Source organism: Poecilia mexicana, unplaced genomic scaffold, assembly GCF_051168715.1.
Source record: "Poecilia mexicana isolate PSO_F unplaced genomic scaffold, ASM5116871v1 scaffold_4, whole genome shotgun sequence".
NCBI classification, from domain to species: Eukaryota; Metazoa; Chordata; class Actinopteri; order Cyprinodontiformes; family Poeciliidae; genus Poecilia; species Poecilia mexicana.
Genome location: NW_028263373.1, coordinates 11502838 through 11516133, shown reverse-complemented (window position 1 = coordinate 11516133; position 13296 = coordinate 11502838). Strand labels below are relative to the sequence as shown.

The window sequence follows — 13296 nt, the reverse complement described above, 5'->3', positions numbered from 1 at the left end:
TGAGAAAATCTGTGAAAACGTTAAATAGTGGGAACTCATGGTGTCACACCCAAATTAGTTAATTAAGTTAAAATACTTGAAAATATTTTCTGAACCTCCAAATGTTTTCTCAGTCTGGGTCAGTAGGCTGCTGAGTTGATAGGAAAAGGAAAATATATAAATTGAGAGCAGCTGCAGAGGAAAGTGAAATTTGTATTTAATTTGGAAATCAAGATCCCAGCGTCTAGAAAAAGAGTTCAGAGTCCATGTCGCTGTAAAGCTCAGCGTGAAGTTTTCACATTCCAATAGTTTTGGGTGAAATGCCATCTGCTGATCTTGGTCCAATGTGTTTTCTGAAGTTCACATTCAATACGGCCGTCTACCAGGATTCTTTTTTAAAGCGCTTCATGCTTTCATCTGCTGACAAGCTTTATGGAGATGTTCATTTCATTTTCCGGCAGGACCTGGCACCGACCCACACTGGCAAAAGTAGCGAAAGCTGGTTCAGTGACCATGGTGTTCCTGCTCTTGATTGGTCAGCAAACTGGTCTGACCTGAACCTCATAGAGAATTAATGGGATATTGTCAAGAGGAAGATGAGCGACAGCAGACCCAATGATGTAGATGGCCTGACAGTTTCACTTTCTGACATGAATTGAACATTTTTTATATGTTTTGAGACACACTTGTGTTTGCAACTCACTTGCATATCATCCAATTGAATTGAATGAAGGTAAACTACAGAATAGAAAATAACAAACTTGGTAAAATTGTGGATTATCTTGTTTTACTGAGTTCCTTACCAATTTGAACAGTCAAGAGGTACTTGGAACATGTAAAGAAATCAAAAGAAAGCAGAAAATGCAATTTTTCAAGGGTAAAGTGAGGATTTTCCGTTAGACTCAGGTTGCGAGGGTGCTGCAAAGCATCTCCTTCACTAATAGACAACAGACAATTTGCATCACCACTGGGTGAAACTGAGGAACAAAGTGGACTGAAACTTTTGTTTTTGCTTTTTGTTTAATCTTTAATGTATCTGTATATGCTGGTAGTCAGTTGTGAGTGTGTTAAATAATTTTTGTAGTAATTAGTATAGATTTCTTTGTAACTGCTTTGTTTAGCGGAAACACCCTCAACTTTAGTGGTAGGGTCTCTATCTATTGCAGTAGGCTTGTAGAGTGTTTGGGGAGGTTTTCTTTTAGTGAAGATGGGCTGCTTTAGAGCTTTATGTTGGCCTAAAGAAGCACTGATGCTGTGACCCTGTGCCAGAAGCTGTAGTTGGGTTCTGCAACACAAAACTCCACACAGGTAGAAACACATATGAATGTAAGACAAAAAAAAAAAAACCTGGACTCCAGCTTCATTACCTTGAAGCAGATAGTCCGTGGCTTCGTTTTCAACCTCAGGACTCAGCTGCCCGGTCTTCTGAAGGTACTTCAGAACAAAAACATTGGGTGCAAAGTGAATCATGTTCTGCTCTCCACAGCCAAAGGGCAGCCTCAGCAGTTTATCCAAGTTGTTTAGAGTTGGTCCCATTACGTCTCCTGTTACAGGTGCACAGACGTAAGCATAAAACATTTTTTAGTGTGTTACACTGAGAAAGTAAGTGTATTTTAGTGTTAATTAAATAGGGATTTTTACAGTGTGACCACAGGTAATTTCAGTACCTTACAAAAGTATTTACACTTCTTGAACTTTAACCATATTTTGTCATAACCACAAGCTTCCACGTTATCAGGATGAGTTCATATGACAGACTACCACAAAGTAGACCACAACTCTAAAATTCTTTACAAATACGAAAATGTAAACACTTGGGAGAATTTACTTCAACCCCTACAAATGTTTAATTCTCTAAATAAAATTCTGTACAATCAGTTACCTTCAGAAGTCACTTATTTCGTAATCCAAGTCTTGAGGTTAATTTAATATCAATATAAAGCCAGATGTTAACCTCAAGACTTGTATCAATCACAAGTGGAATGAAGTTCTTGCTATCACATGAAATCCTGACAAAATATTTTGAGAATATGAAAAGGTTTAAGGTGTATGAATACTTCTGAAAGGCACTCTGTATGCCTCCAACCATAAACTACCATACCAATCATAAATGCAGTGGCCCTTTCCGATCCAGGCACCATGTTGTGCGGTACTCCAAGAGTGAAGGCCTCATTGTGGTCATCATCAGAGTCCTCCTTCCTCCAGATTTTAAACTCTCCTACAGAGCCCCACCCAGTTGAGAACCCAATGTGTTGCACCTAGATGGACAAAGACATACGCATATATTTCAAAATAATCTGTTAGCATAAAGTACCAAAAATTTGTACATCATACCATGAAAAAGTCAAACCTGTCCTGGAAACTGGCCTGCCCACTGCAGGATGATAGATTCATTGGATGGATGCAAACCATGGCCCACCTAGACAGAAGAAAATGCAGACAGAGGAAAGTAAAAAATGTCTTGCTAATGTTTCTATTGTTTGGGAAAACATCTAACCCTGTCAATCAAAACGCCTCAGTAATAAAATGAATCGGCTTGAGAAATACACTGATATACTCAATCTTTCTAAAATGCTGCTGATCCCAAAAGAATATAATTAAATATTTAATAGCCTAATGTACACCACATCTTTTCTGGTAGTTTAATCCATCACCTGATTGAACCGAAGGATGTGCAAGCATCACACAATAACTGCATCACAAAATGATTGAGTTTGTTATACACACACACACACACACACACACATATTTATTTTTCTCCTACCTGTACCAAGCCTCCTCGCCAGCTGATCCAAAAACTGCGGAACTCATCCCAGGACAGCATCCCTGGTGTGGACACACTGACCAGGGGCTCACCCATTTTGCCCAAGGAAATCCAGGAGCGAGTATTTTGCCTCCCTCCGAGTACAATCTCAATCATCTCCGCACTGTCGTGAGGACTAGCAGAGAGGGCAATGTGGGCGTCGTTGTGGGTCTTCACAGCCACCTCAAACTGAGTCATCTTGGATGGCTTTTTGACATACTGATACTCATATTTATTCGGAGTAGAAATGTGGATTCTCTCTAAAAGGGATAATATGAAATGCACTTTTGTTGGGAAAGTTTTGGACATGATTGTTGCATAGAAAATACTTATATATTTCAATTAAATATTATTAGAAAAAAAGACTCTTTTTGGGAACACATTTGGTTTTTGGAAAACACTTTTTAGAAAGTATAACTCGCACTAACCATTGGGACAGAAGAAAACACTGTAGGTATACTCTCTTGATAGACCCTCTGGCTGCAAGCAGATTGTAAAGCATAGAAAATAGAAAAGCAAGCAGTTTGCAGTTATAATGTGTTCAAACAGTATATAAACAGTTTTTTTTTAATAAATGACAATGAACGTCTAGTCTTTTACCTCGACAAGGACAGTCCTGCGAACATAATCGATGCCAGTGGGGATCCTCCGTTCATCTGCATAATTACCACTCTTGCCTGACAGTATTCCATCTGAACAGCAACTTGGTGAACTGTAGGCAATAGCTCGAGCTTTTAAGATAAAAAAAAAAAAAAAAAATCATAATCATTCATGATTTTATACATTCTCTAGAAATATATCTGCTGGATTCTGCCTAGCAAGAAATAATTTCACTTAAGACAGAGAAAGAACTATTTTTAACAATTTAGCCAAAATTCTCTTAAGCTGACAAATTCGTTGATTGGTAATTTGACCATCAGTTTTTACAGAAAGTTAGCAGAATAACTTGGACTCCGAGTGAATATGAATAGGGAAATAAACAAAAATGAATAACCTAGCCCCCAAACTAAGGAGAAAATAAAGAAACAAGTGATGCTAAGGTAATGTGGCTTCTCTAAACCCATGGAGAATTCCACAGCCGTCCTAAAGGTTTTCAAAGAACAGATGAAACTGGGCATCTGTTTTTGCCACAGTCCAGCAAAATAGTTAGAGACCCACCAGTACATCAGAAAAACTGCTTGATTATGGAGACCTTTCATTTGAACTCCTTAAACCCAATTGGGGCGTATCGGCCTATTTCAACCACATGAATCCCTCTTACTGAGCAAAAGTCATTTGAAGATTGTTTTGCAGTAAGTGCTGTTGCTACTGCCAACATCTCTTTTATTTCATCTCTCCACTGACGTCCAGTTGATTGAATGGTGCTGTCAAAGAGTTTTCTTAGAATGCTCATTGTCTTATCTTTTACAGGAAACAAGCTCTACTCCATCCTGCCCATTGAAAATAAATAACCAGCCCTGTATACTTTAATACCATCCTTCTGTAAACCTCTTTCAGAAATCCGGTTCATTTTTGTTGATTCTCAGACCAAGGCAGTGTCTGGTCACATGTAGTGACTATAAAGGGCCACAATCATCTGCAGTTTTGTGATGAGGTAGGAGTGCTGGCAGAGGACAGTCTGGTAGAGGTCGGTTGTTGCTAAAGCAGACATAATGGTCTCCTTGGAAGGTCTGGTCCCCTCTGATTAAAGTATAAGGCACTTAGAACCCTGTACACATGCACTGGAGGCTTTAGCTTTTGCGGCCAGCACTCATTCCACTCTTTGTAAGAACCCTTGAACAAGGGATAAGAATGCCCACCAAGGTTTTACTTGGTCTATCCGCCAGTCTATGTCAGTTGGCATTTTCTTCCTAAACCAGCAGAGGTTCAGACATTTGATTCAGATGTGTTGGACACATCTAAAAGTTGCAGGGCACCAGCCCTTGAGTCTTGGATTTGAGGATCCCTCCATTAAATTATAGTTATAACTGTCTTTTTTTCTGTATAATTGTGAGTAGTGGCTGTCAGGAATCTGTGCAGACTGTAGTTCGAGGTATAAGGTTTCAAAGTGCTAAAAAAAAAAGATGGGTGCCAACAATCAATAAGCACCATTAAACTGCTGCTGAGAATGTTCTCTGAGGTTATTAGCACCCGCTAAACCATAAAGCTTCAACACTGCTTAAACCCTGTCTGAAAATATACATGTCACATAAAAATCGAATCTGAACCGCAAGGGAAAATAATATAACAATGGATTTAAGAGGTTAAAAAAAATAACAATAGATGAAACGGGCCATATCCCTAATTATCTGGGTGTCAAACATGTTTCTAGATGGACACCCAGTTCGCTTCATGTGGAGGACATTGGCAATATGACACTGTGCCAAGTTGAGTCTCTTTGTGTGTGTGTAGCGAAAAGGAAACACAGGAGGCCAGGAAACTATGAGTGGGGCCATGGGGGGCCCCTTGACCACTGGTGACCTAAAAACTCATCAACATGCCACTGAGTGGCACAGTGCAGCTCTGGTTACTCTCCCCTACTGCTGGTCAGCTTTGTTTTCACATGCGCTCAGGAGGGGACTGCTTGTAACCGGGGTGGGTGACCAGATCACACACAGCTCAGCCTCTTGGCCCACACTCCATTCCCAAAGGGCTGGCTTTTCTGTAAAGACTCACACTGAGAGGACCCAATGTCCTAGCAAAAGGTTTATCATGCTTGATAATGTTCATTATGCATAATGATATAGTCTGATTTGCATGATCAAAAATCTGATTAGTTCTCTAACAGGAATAACTGTTTTGCTGCTCTGGCAAACTGGGACAAGAACTGTGAACAACTAGTGCAGGGAAGATGTTTCTTAATGAGACTTAATCAATTAACTACAGTTTAAATTATAGATAAAGTGATGGAATACCTGTGATGTTTGCAGATCCCAGTTCAGTGAATGACAACACAATGGACGTAGGAATAGCCTCTCCAGGAGCAACGCATTTCTTTCTGGTAAGATGGTGCTTTCCAGGATGGCCAATAAACTTGATACCTTTTGGAATAGATACTTTTACATGTACCTAAGAGAGAAAAAGACAAATAAGAACCACTTGACCTCATCAACATGACGGCAGAAAATGACATGATCTTTGTTCTATCTCTCTCATACTGCGCGTTTCCTCAAACTGCCGAAAGCAAAGTTTTTTTGTAATTCACATTTAGTCAAGCATATTTCCATGCTGCTTGACTTAATGCCTCTCAGGCTTCATGAAGGATTAAAGTGTGGTCGTCATCCAGTTTTCACAGGGTGCGGTACCGCAAACAGGGTCTTTTAACAGTTCTTTATCTCCATGCCACGAGTCATAAATAACTGAGCAGCAAATATAAGAATCACATGTTTTAGGGATGGACTTCAAAGAAAGGGCGATTCTGGTTTGCATATTCACCAAACATGACATCAGAGCAGCACACGCAAAGACCATTTAACAGGCTCATCTGCACAAATCATGATGTCATGTAAATGGAGTGCAGGATGGGTCCATTTAAGGCCAGAATAAAGTTTGGATAGCTCTTCAAAGTGAGTACTACAAACTAATTTGGAGCTAAAAAAACCAGCTCTTCACATTGCATTCCTCAGGAATTTCAAATACCTCGTCTCAAAGACTTATCTACTTTTGAATGGTGCGAACTTTAAGATTCAGAGAAACAGATTACAGTAATAGATGAAATTACTGAAAAGCAAGGCTAGTAAAAAAAAATCATCACTAGTCAATTGTGACTAATGATTTTTTTCTTTTTTAAAATGTAGGATAATTTGTGCTACAACAACAAACACCTCTGAATGACAACCAATAAATTTAATCTCTGGGGTCCATGAACAATAAACCTGTTTTTTGAAATGTATCAATCAAAACATTTTATAGTGATCTGATATGTGTAAATGGATAATAATTCACCGTTAAACTGCATATTGAAGCTGACGTACAGGGCTTGTGCATAATAACGAAGGTATTTTTGCATTGCATCTGTTTCCTTTAACTTAAAATGTAAGCTGAAGAAATCATTGACAAGGAGTACAAGGTATAAGAAAATGCAAGCTACAACTTTTTTAATCTTTTTCCTAGAACATCATCAGACACGCTCAGGATCTCCTTCTTTTAAATTTACATAAAGTTAATGTTGACCTATGTTAAATTATGATGGCGTGGCATAGGTATTACGGTGTGTTCTGTTTGGAATATTCTTCGAGTTCAACTTGGGAAAAACAAGGATGACCTCTTAAGTCAGAATTCCAATAAGAAAATTTGCACCTCTTTGTTTTCAACTCGCTACAACAAAACATACAGGAGTGTTTGGAATTATTTCTGAATAACAGGCAGTGTGTGAAAGTAAAATATCACCATTGGAAAAGTGTCTATTCCACCCCCCTCTCAGCAATCAATTTTATTTTATTTTTTTTTTTACCTCTGAACAAGTAGGAAGGTAGTTGTAGACTGTAAGAGGGACTTTGGTCTGCTCCCCTCTAATTAAACTGTAAGGCAGCGTGAAGTCAACAAAGAAGGGCTTGAAAGTCCGAAGCTCTGTCCTCTCTGCCAAACCCAGTCCCTTCTCCTCAGAGAGTCCAACAGCTTCTGTGACCCATGTGGTGATCGAATCTGGGACGTCCAACTGGAGGAGAGTCTCCCCGGTTTCAGAGCTGTGAGTGACCCAGTGAAACACAACTCAGAAACGTGTTGGACAATGATAACATTTTGACATCATTTATTGATGTCATTTAACACGGGCAATGAAAAACCACATTTGATTGATAACGGTAGATTTAATTGGACATTTTTATACTGCTAACACCTGTGTCAACACCAACATCTCAACTGATGTAACTACAGCAAACACTCCAAATTGGATGGCGGAGAGGGACGCTTGGATGTTGACTTAATCTGTTCCTCTGTATGGAATGACTTGAGGTCATTCCTGGCAGCATGCATTTCATGTTGGTCTTGGCGAAGTCAAATGACATATTAAACTTCAAAAAGCTGCATCACACTCCTCCTTTTGATTAAAGTTGGCAAGAATCCACTGAAAAATACTTTTTAGGAAAGTCTGAGCTTTGAAGTTTACAGGAAAGCAGAACGGAATGTGGTCCTCTCCAAAGCCTTTGCAAATCTATTGGATATTTTGTGGTGATTTATTTTAGAGACTTTCTGTAATTTTGCATAACATGAAAATGGGGCTGTATGGGAGCCTGGGTGTAGTCAACTTCATAAGTTTCTCAAAAAATGAATGGCAATAACCTCTCAGAAAGAAATGCTGGACAGTATGGACCTGTCCATAATGAAGCAAATTTTATAAAAGAGAATACTGACCAAGAAATAAGCACATTCACCAAAGTCAACTTTTAGTCTGAAATTTATGCACAATGCATTCAGGAAAAAAAAATTCAGATGAAACAAAGCTTGAGCTCTTAGGCTACAATGGCAAGAAGTATGTTAAAAAGAAGATTTTACTCTTTTTACAAAATTTAAACTTAAGCACCTAATTCTTGTTATTCTTTTTTTAATCATTATAGATGCATGCTGTATTATCAGCAAATAACTATCATGAATCTAATACATTTGGGAAACCTCAAAAATAATTACATAGATGCCCACAATAACTGTACATTTCAGACTTTAACTTTTTATTACCATGTTTTAGAGGTGTGCCGATCGATCGGTCACCGATCACAATCGGGCCGATTTTCGTGAAAAAGTGCATGATCGGTGATCGGCGATCATTGGCTCTTGTTGCCGATACCAATCATCTCATTTCGCAGCCTGCCTGTGCAGCTGGTCTCCTCTTTCCTTCACACTGCGCAAACGCGCAGCAACAAATCCTAAGCGATGTGGAACTATAACGCACTGAGTGAATGGGGAAGTTTGCGTGTTGCGGCGGAAAATTGAAGCAGGTCAAAATGCATCAACACAACGAAGCTAATACGACATAAAAACAATGCCATACTTGACGGAGTTTGGCTACATCGAGGCTCACTGCAGTAAAAAAAGACATACGGAGGATCAGATAGCAGGTAAAGCAGCGCACAGCTACAAACATTCACCCGGATTAGCATGACGGTCAGAAAACTAAACAAATAACCTGGAAAATTATTTAAGTCTTCGAGCTGCGATGTAAGACGGCTGGTTCTGCTCTCCTGTTGAACCGCTGCTACGCTACAGGTAGTAATATTTGACAGACGGAGCTTCGCTTCTGCTCCACCTGGTAGTGACTCTCACACCGAACCTCTGCTTAAAGCTGCACCATATAACTTAAAAAAATAAATTTTACATACGTTTTAAAACTTTCGCTGTCCTAACATGAGACAGGTAATCTCTAAAAAAAATAATCAATCTCCTCCCTGTTCTGTATAATTACTCCGCTCAGTCAGAAACAGCCAATCAGAACTAGCAGTAATCAGCTAGCTGCCATGCTATCAGGAAGTTTTCATTCAGTAACTCAGGATTGTTTATTGTAATGGAACCTGTTTTTGCCTTTGAATGTTAAGTTTTATACTTGAATATTTTTGGCAATGTTGAGAGGTTTTATTTTGGCTCTTTGCATTATTTAGCCTGTTTTGTTTAGTTTTCTTCTTGAAAAAAGTTATTAAAAACAAGTTTTTGTCTAAATTAAGGTGAATTCATGGTTCCTTTTTCCACATAATGTAACCGGTAGTGTTTATGATAAAAAAAATAAAAATAATAATAATAATTATGTGATCGGTATCGGTGATCGGTATCGGTGTATCAGCCCTCATGGGTGATCGGTATCGGTATCGGCAGGAAAAAACCTGATCGGCACATCCCTACCATGTTTACAAGATTCTCTATTGTGCAATGTACTTCTTTTTTAGAATAGAATAGAATAAAACGAAATTCTATTGTACAGTATTACAATATTATTCTATTCTATTCTATTCTATTCTATTCTATTCTATTCTATTCTATTCTATTCTATTCTATTCTATTCTACAACAGTTTATTATCCCACAAAAAGGAAATTCAGGTCTAACAGGAGCAACAGGTATAAAGCTTCACATAAAAAAGTTTTTAAAGTATTGAAATCCACATATTAAAAACAAGATCACCACCACCACCAACAACAACTTCAACAACAACAATAATAATAATGTGCAGTTATTTCATTGTGGCATTTTTAAAATCTATTTTTCCTTGATAAGACAAAGCTGAGTACAAAAACAAATGCTTCAGAGAGACATGAAGAGTCAAAAGATTTATTTACCTGATGTTGAAGCAGTGCCACACCCAAGTTTCAGGGAAAAATGTGCGTCTCCGCTTCTCGGTCCTACAACACAACAACAAATGGATTTGTAAAACATCAGTGGAAAATGTCATTTAAAAAGCAAATTATTTTCAACTGTTTTGTAGTCCGTCTTCATTGCCTCCTTTGGCTCATGGGAGCTCCATCTTGTAAGGAGAATAAAGAAGAGACAAGCAATAACCACCTTGCAGAGGCATCTTTGTATCGCTGCATCAGCAATTCTGGTATGAAACATGGCAATTAAGAATCTGGGAGAATATCTCTAGGAGAGGAGCAACTAAAAATTTCCAGCCATGGAAATAGTCAGATTTTCTAAGCACAACATTATCCTCACTTCACTGTCTGGCCAGCATCAACCCCCGCCAGCTTACCACCCAAAGTATATTGTCACTGATTTAATGACATGAATAAAAATAAATCCTTAATCTCTGACCAAAGGTATTCTGGTACCAAGTTCACTTATAAACAACAATTCAAAAAATAGCATATAGCTTACAGATCAGGCAGGTTGTGAATCTCTGCTGCTCCTATAGTCGTACAGTTGGATCTCTTTCCTCAGGAGTTACTTATGTGCACAACAATGTCTTCTTCTCAAGTATGCAATTGTGCCATATTCTTTCTGTTTTTGTTTGATTTGGATCTCATCTGACAGCAGATTTTTTTGTTTATTTCATAGAAGCAAATATAGTGAACATTGCTTCTATGTATAATAGAAATAAGATGTTATGCACACAGATTTCTAGTCAAAGCCAATGTTCAATGCAAATGTTAGTTATGTCTCTTACTTGGCTTTTGACAATCTGCAAACAGGAGTTTGGTATAACTTTCTATTTTCTTACAAATCTTTCATAAAAAAATGTAGAAAAGTTCAAAGCTAATAGTGGATATGTAAATTGATTTATCCACCAAAACTGAATGGAGTAGCAGACATCCACTTGGCTGTCTGCTGCTTCTTGGACTTCTTGGCTGTTTATGAATAATCCTCTTCTCGTTCGGTAAGACGTGCTGAGTTTTAGTTTTTCCTATCTCAAACTCAGATATCAGTTGTATGACAATACATAACCAACAACAATCATTAAACTCTTAAAACTACTTCACCACCTCAGTAGCACTGTCCTACCTGGTTGTGGGCCTCGGGTGAATGGCGGTCACTCCAACTGATGTGTGTGGCTGAAAGGCAGGAACAGCCTCATCAGTGTACATCCCTCCGCTCTGCCGATGGTTTAAGCTCACCATATCTGTCATCACCACCAACCCTGTTTCCTGGAGAATAAACACGTTTAAAGGAGATATTTTCCACCTCGTTTTGCAACAATGTTGTGGGCATTTAAGCTACGTTTTCTCACTGTAAAAGCAAAGCGCGCATCTTTAGTGATGTCCCAGTGCCATGGGAACACAGATGACCGCCTCCGTCTCTTTGAGGACAGTCCAGGCCACCACACGTGTCCGTCATCTTTGGGAACACCAAAAACGTCTGACACGTCGAAATCAGCCATCTCTTTAAACACCTGCACAGTGCAGACACATTCATACAGAGGAATGCAACTTGGAGGGTTAGGTTTCTGGGTGGATTTCCAAAACACCTGCGTGCACATCAAGCTACAGAGTAACTGAGTTTCAGAACAATAATAATGTGACAAACCTTGTTGGTACTAAGCTGGAAGTCAGGCTTTAACAAATAAAGACTCTTATCCACAGTGGCCACACAAACGCATGAACCCCTCTCACCCCGGACGTGCAGCATCACTGAGTCTCCTGGCATGGACTCATTGGATGAAAGAGAAATAGACACCTGGAAACCCAAACAACAAAGAACTTACAATTGATATATCCACAAAATAAAACTAAAAGGCATTTCTAAATGCAAAACCACATATAAAGCCATTGTTTGTTTTGTATGTGATTTTTTTTTTTCATGTCAACAAAACATTTAAGTTTTGTTTTTGGCTAAACAGATGCATGATTTTAGGAAGGAAAGTTTTATAGGAAGGAAGATACAGTTAGAAGAAGCTGCCTTTTAAAGAGGGAGGGCTGTTAAGGGTCAGCCATAAACTTTCACACTTCAACACTATTTTCCCACCCACACAGTCACAAATTAGCCTCATTAATCTCTTCGCTGCTGCCCTCCTTTCACCATCGGCAACCTGTCATCCTCTCATATTATGACTGTACTTATCTGCCTGTGGCCTGCACGGTTGCTTTATCATTACCCATTCAACCCCTCCTCCAGCATACTCATGCACACACAGAGACACAAAAACATACACACAATCCACCCACCCACACCCACCCACACACATAGTGTTGTAAGGGCATACCAGAGAGCTGTAAATACTTCAGGGAGTTAACTCCACCTAATTCAGTAAGGAATTGGAGAGCGCTGTTAGGCCAACGCAGCTGTTTGTTTACTGACATTACACTGTGGTGTAATGGCTGATGCATGGATACTTTGGCTCAGTTCCAAAATGTATACAGTAAGTCCACCCTTTACAGCTTTTGATAAATACTTATTAAAGATTAAACAAATTATTCTGCATCCAAAAACCTTTTCTTCAGCAGAAACTCAGAACACACTGATCGTGAGACTGTTATGTGTCAAAACAAAGGAAATACTCTTTAAGAACATGATAAAGTCTTTACACTGTGTCCAAAATTATCTAAAAATCCAATAACAGAATGAAACAAAATAAAGGTTTATGAATAACAAACTACTTCTGAGCTCTAATTTTTGCTTCATAAATTCTTTCTGGTTTTATAGGACTTAAGTTAGTCAAACTTATCATCATTGTGACCAGCTCTACAAAAGAATAAAAACAATCCAGCCAAGGCAGAAAGACTTGAGCAATGACTTTAAAGAAACAACTGTTGCTGCCTATCAGTGTGTGAAGATGACATTTCCAGACAGTCTGAATGCCCCCATTGTACAGTATAAAAGATTATCCCCAAGTGAACAACATTTAAGACAGTTGCCAAGCTTGTAAAAGGTAGCCATCCAAACAAATTTGGCCCAAGGTAAGACTGTGCAATGCGCAGAGAAGCTGCAAAAAAAAAGTAAGATGCACATCCCTGATTTTACAGGGCTTAGTTACCTGGGAAAATGTTTACATTTATTTCAACACAATTAGAAATAGACTAAAGAAGAGAGACTTATTTTGGAAGGTGCTAAGAGAAGGTTCCTTGTCCCTAAAAAAAGCCAAACCAGCAAGACTTAGATTGGTAAAGTTTTATATAAAGG

The 13296-nt window shown here is 38.7% G+C and overlaps 1 protein-coding gene across 1 annotated transcript in view; it reads right to left on the bottom strand.

The window, feature by feature from the left end:
* Window positions 1-13296, bottom strand: part of cpamd8 (C3 and PZP like alpha-2-macroglobulin domain containing 8) — a 44127-nt gene that overhangs the window by 18897 nt on the left and 11934 nt on the right. The window contains exons 16-27 of the mRNA XM_088004958.1: window positions 11704-11853; window positions 11408-11569; window positions 11182-11324; window positions 10023-10085; window positions 7215-7446; window positions 5677-5830; window positions 3383-3513; window positions 3211-3262; window positions 2744-3042; window positions 2330-2398; window positions 2081-2237; window positions 1347-1523 (exon numbers count right to left, since the gene is read on the bottom strand). Coding sequence (XP_087861084.1) covers window positions 1347-1523; window positions 2081-2237; window positions 2330-2398; window positions 2744-3042; window positions 3211-3262; window positions 3383-3513; window positions 5677-5830; window positions 7215-7446; window positions 10023-10085; window positions 11182-11324; window positions 11408-11569; window positions 11704-11853 — 1789 coding nt within the window. The remainder of the gene's footprint in view (window positions 1-1346; window positions 1524-2080; window positions 2238-2329; window positions 2399-2743; window positions 3043-3210; window positions 3263-3382; window positions 3514-5676; window positions 5831-7214; window positions 7447-10022; window positions 10086-11181; window positions 11325-11407; window positions 11570-11703; window positions 11854-13296) is intronic.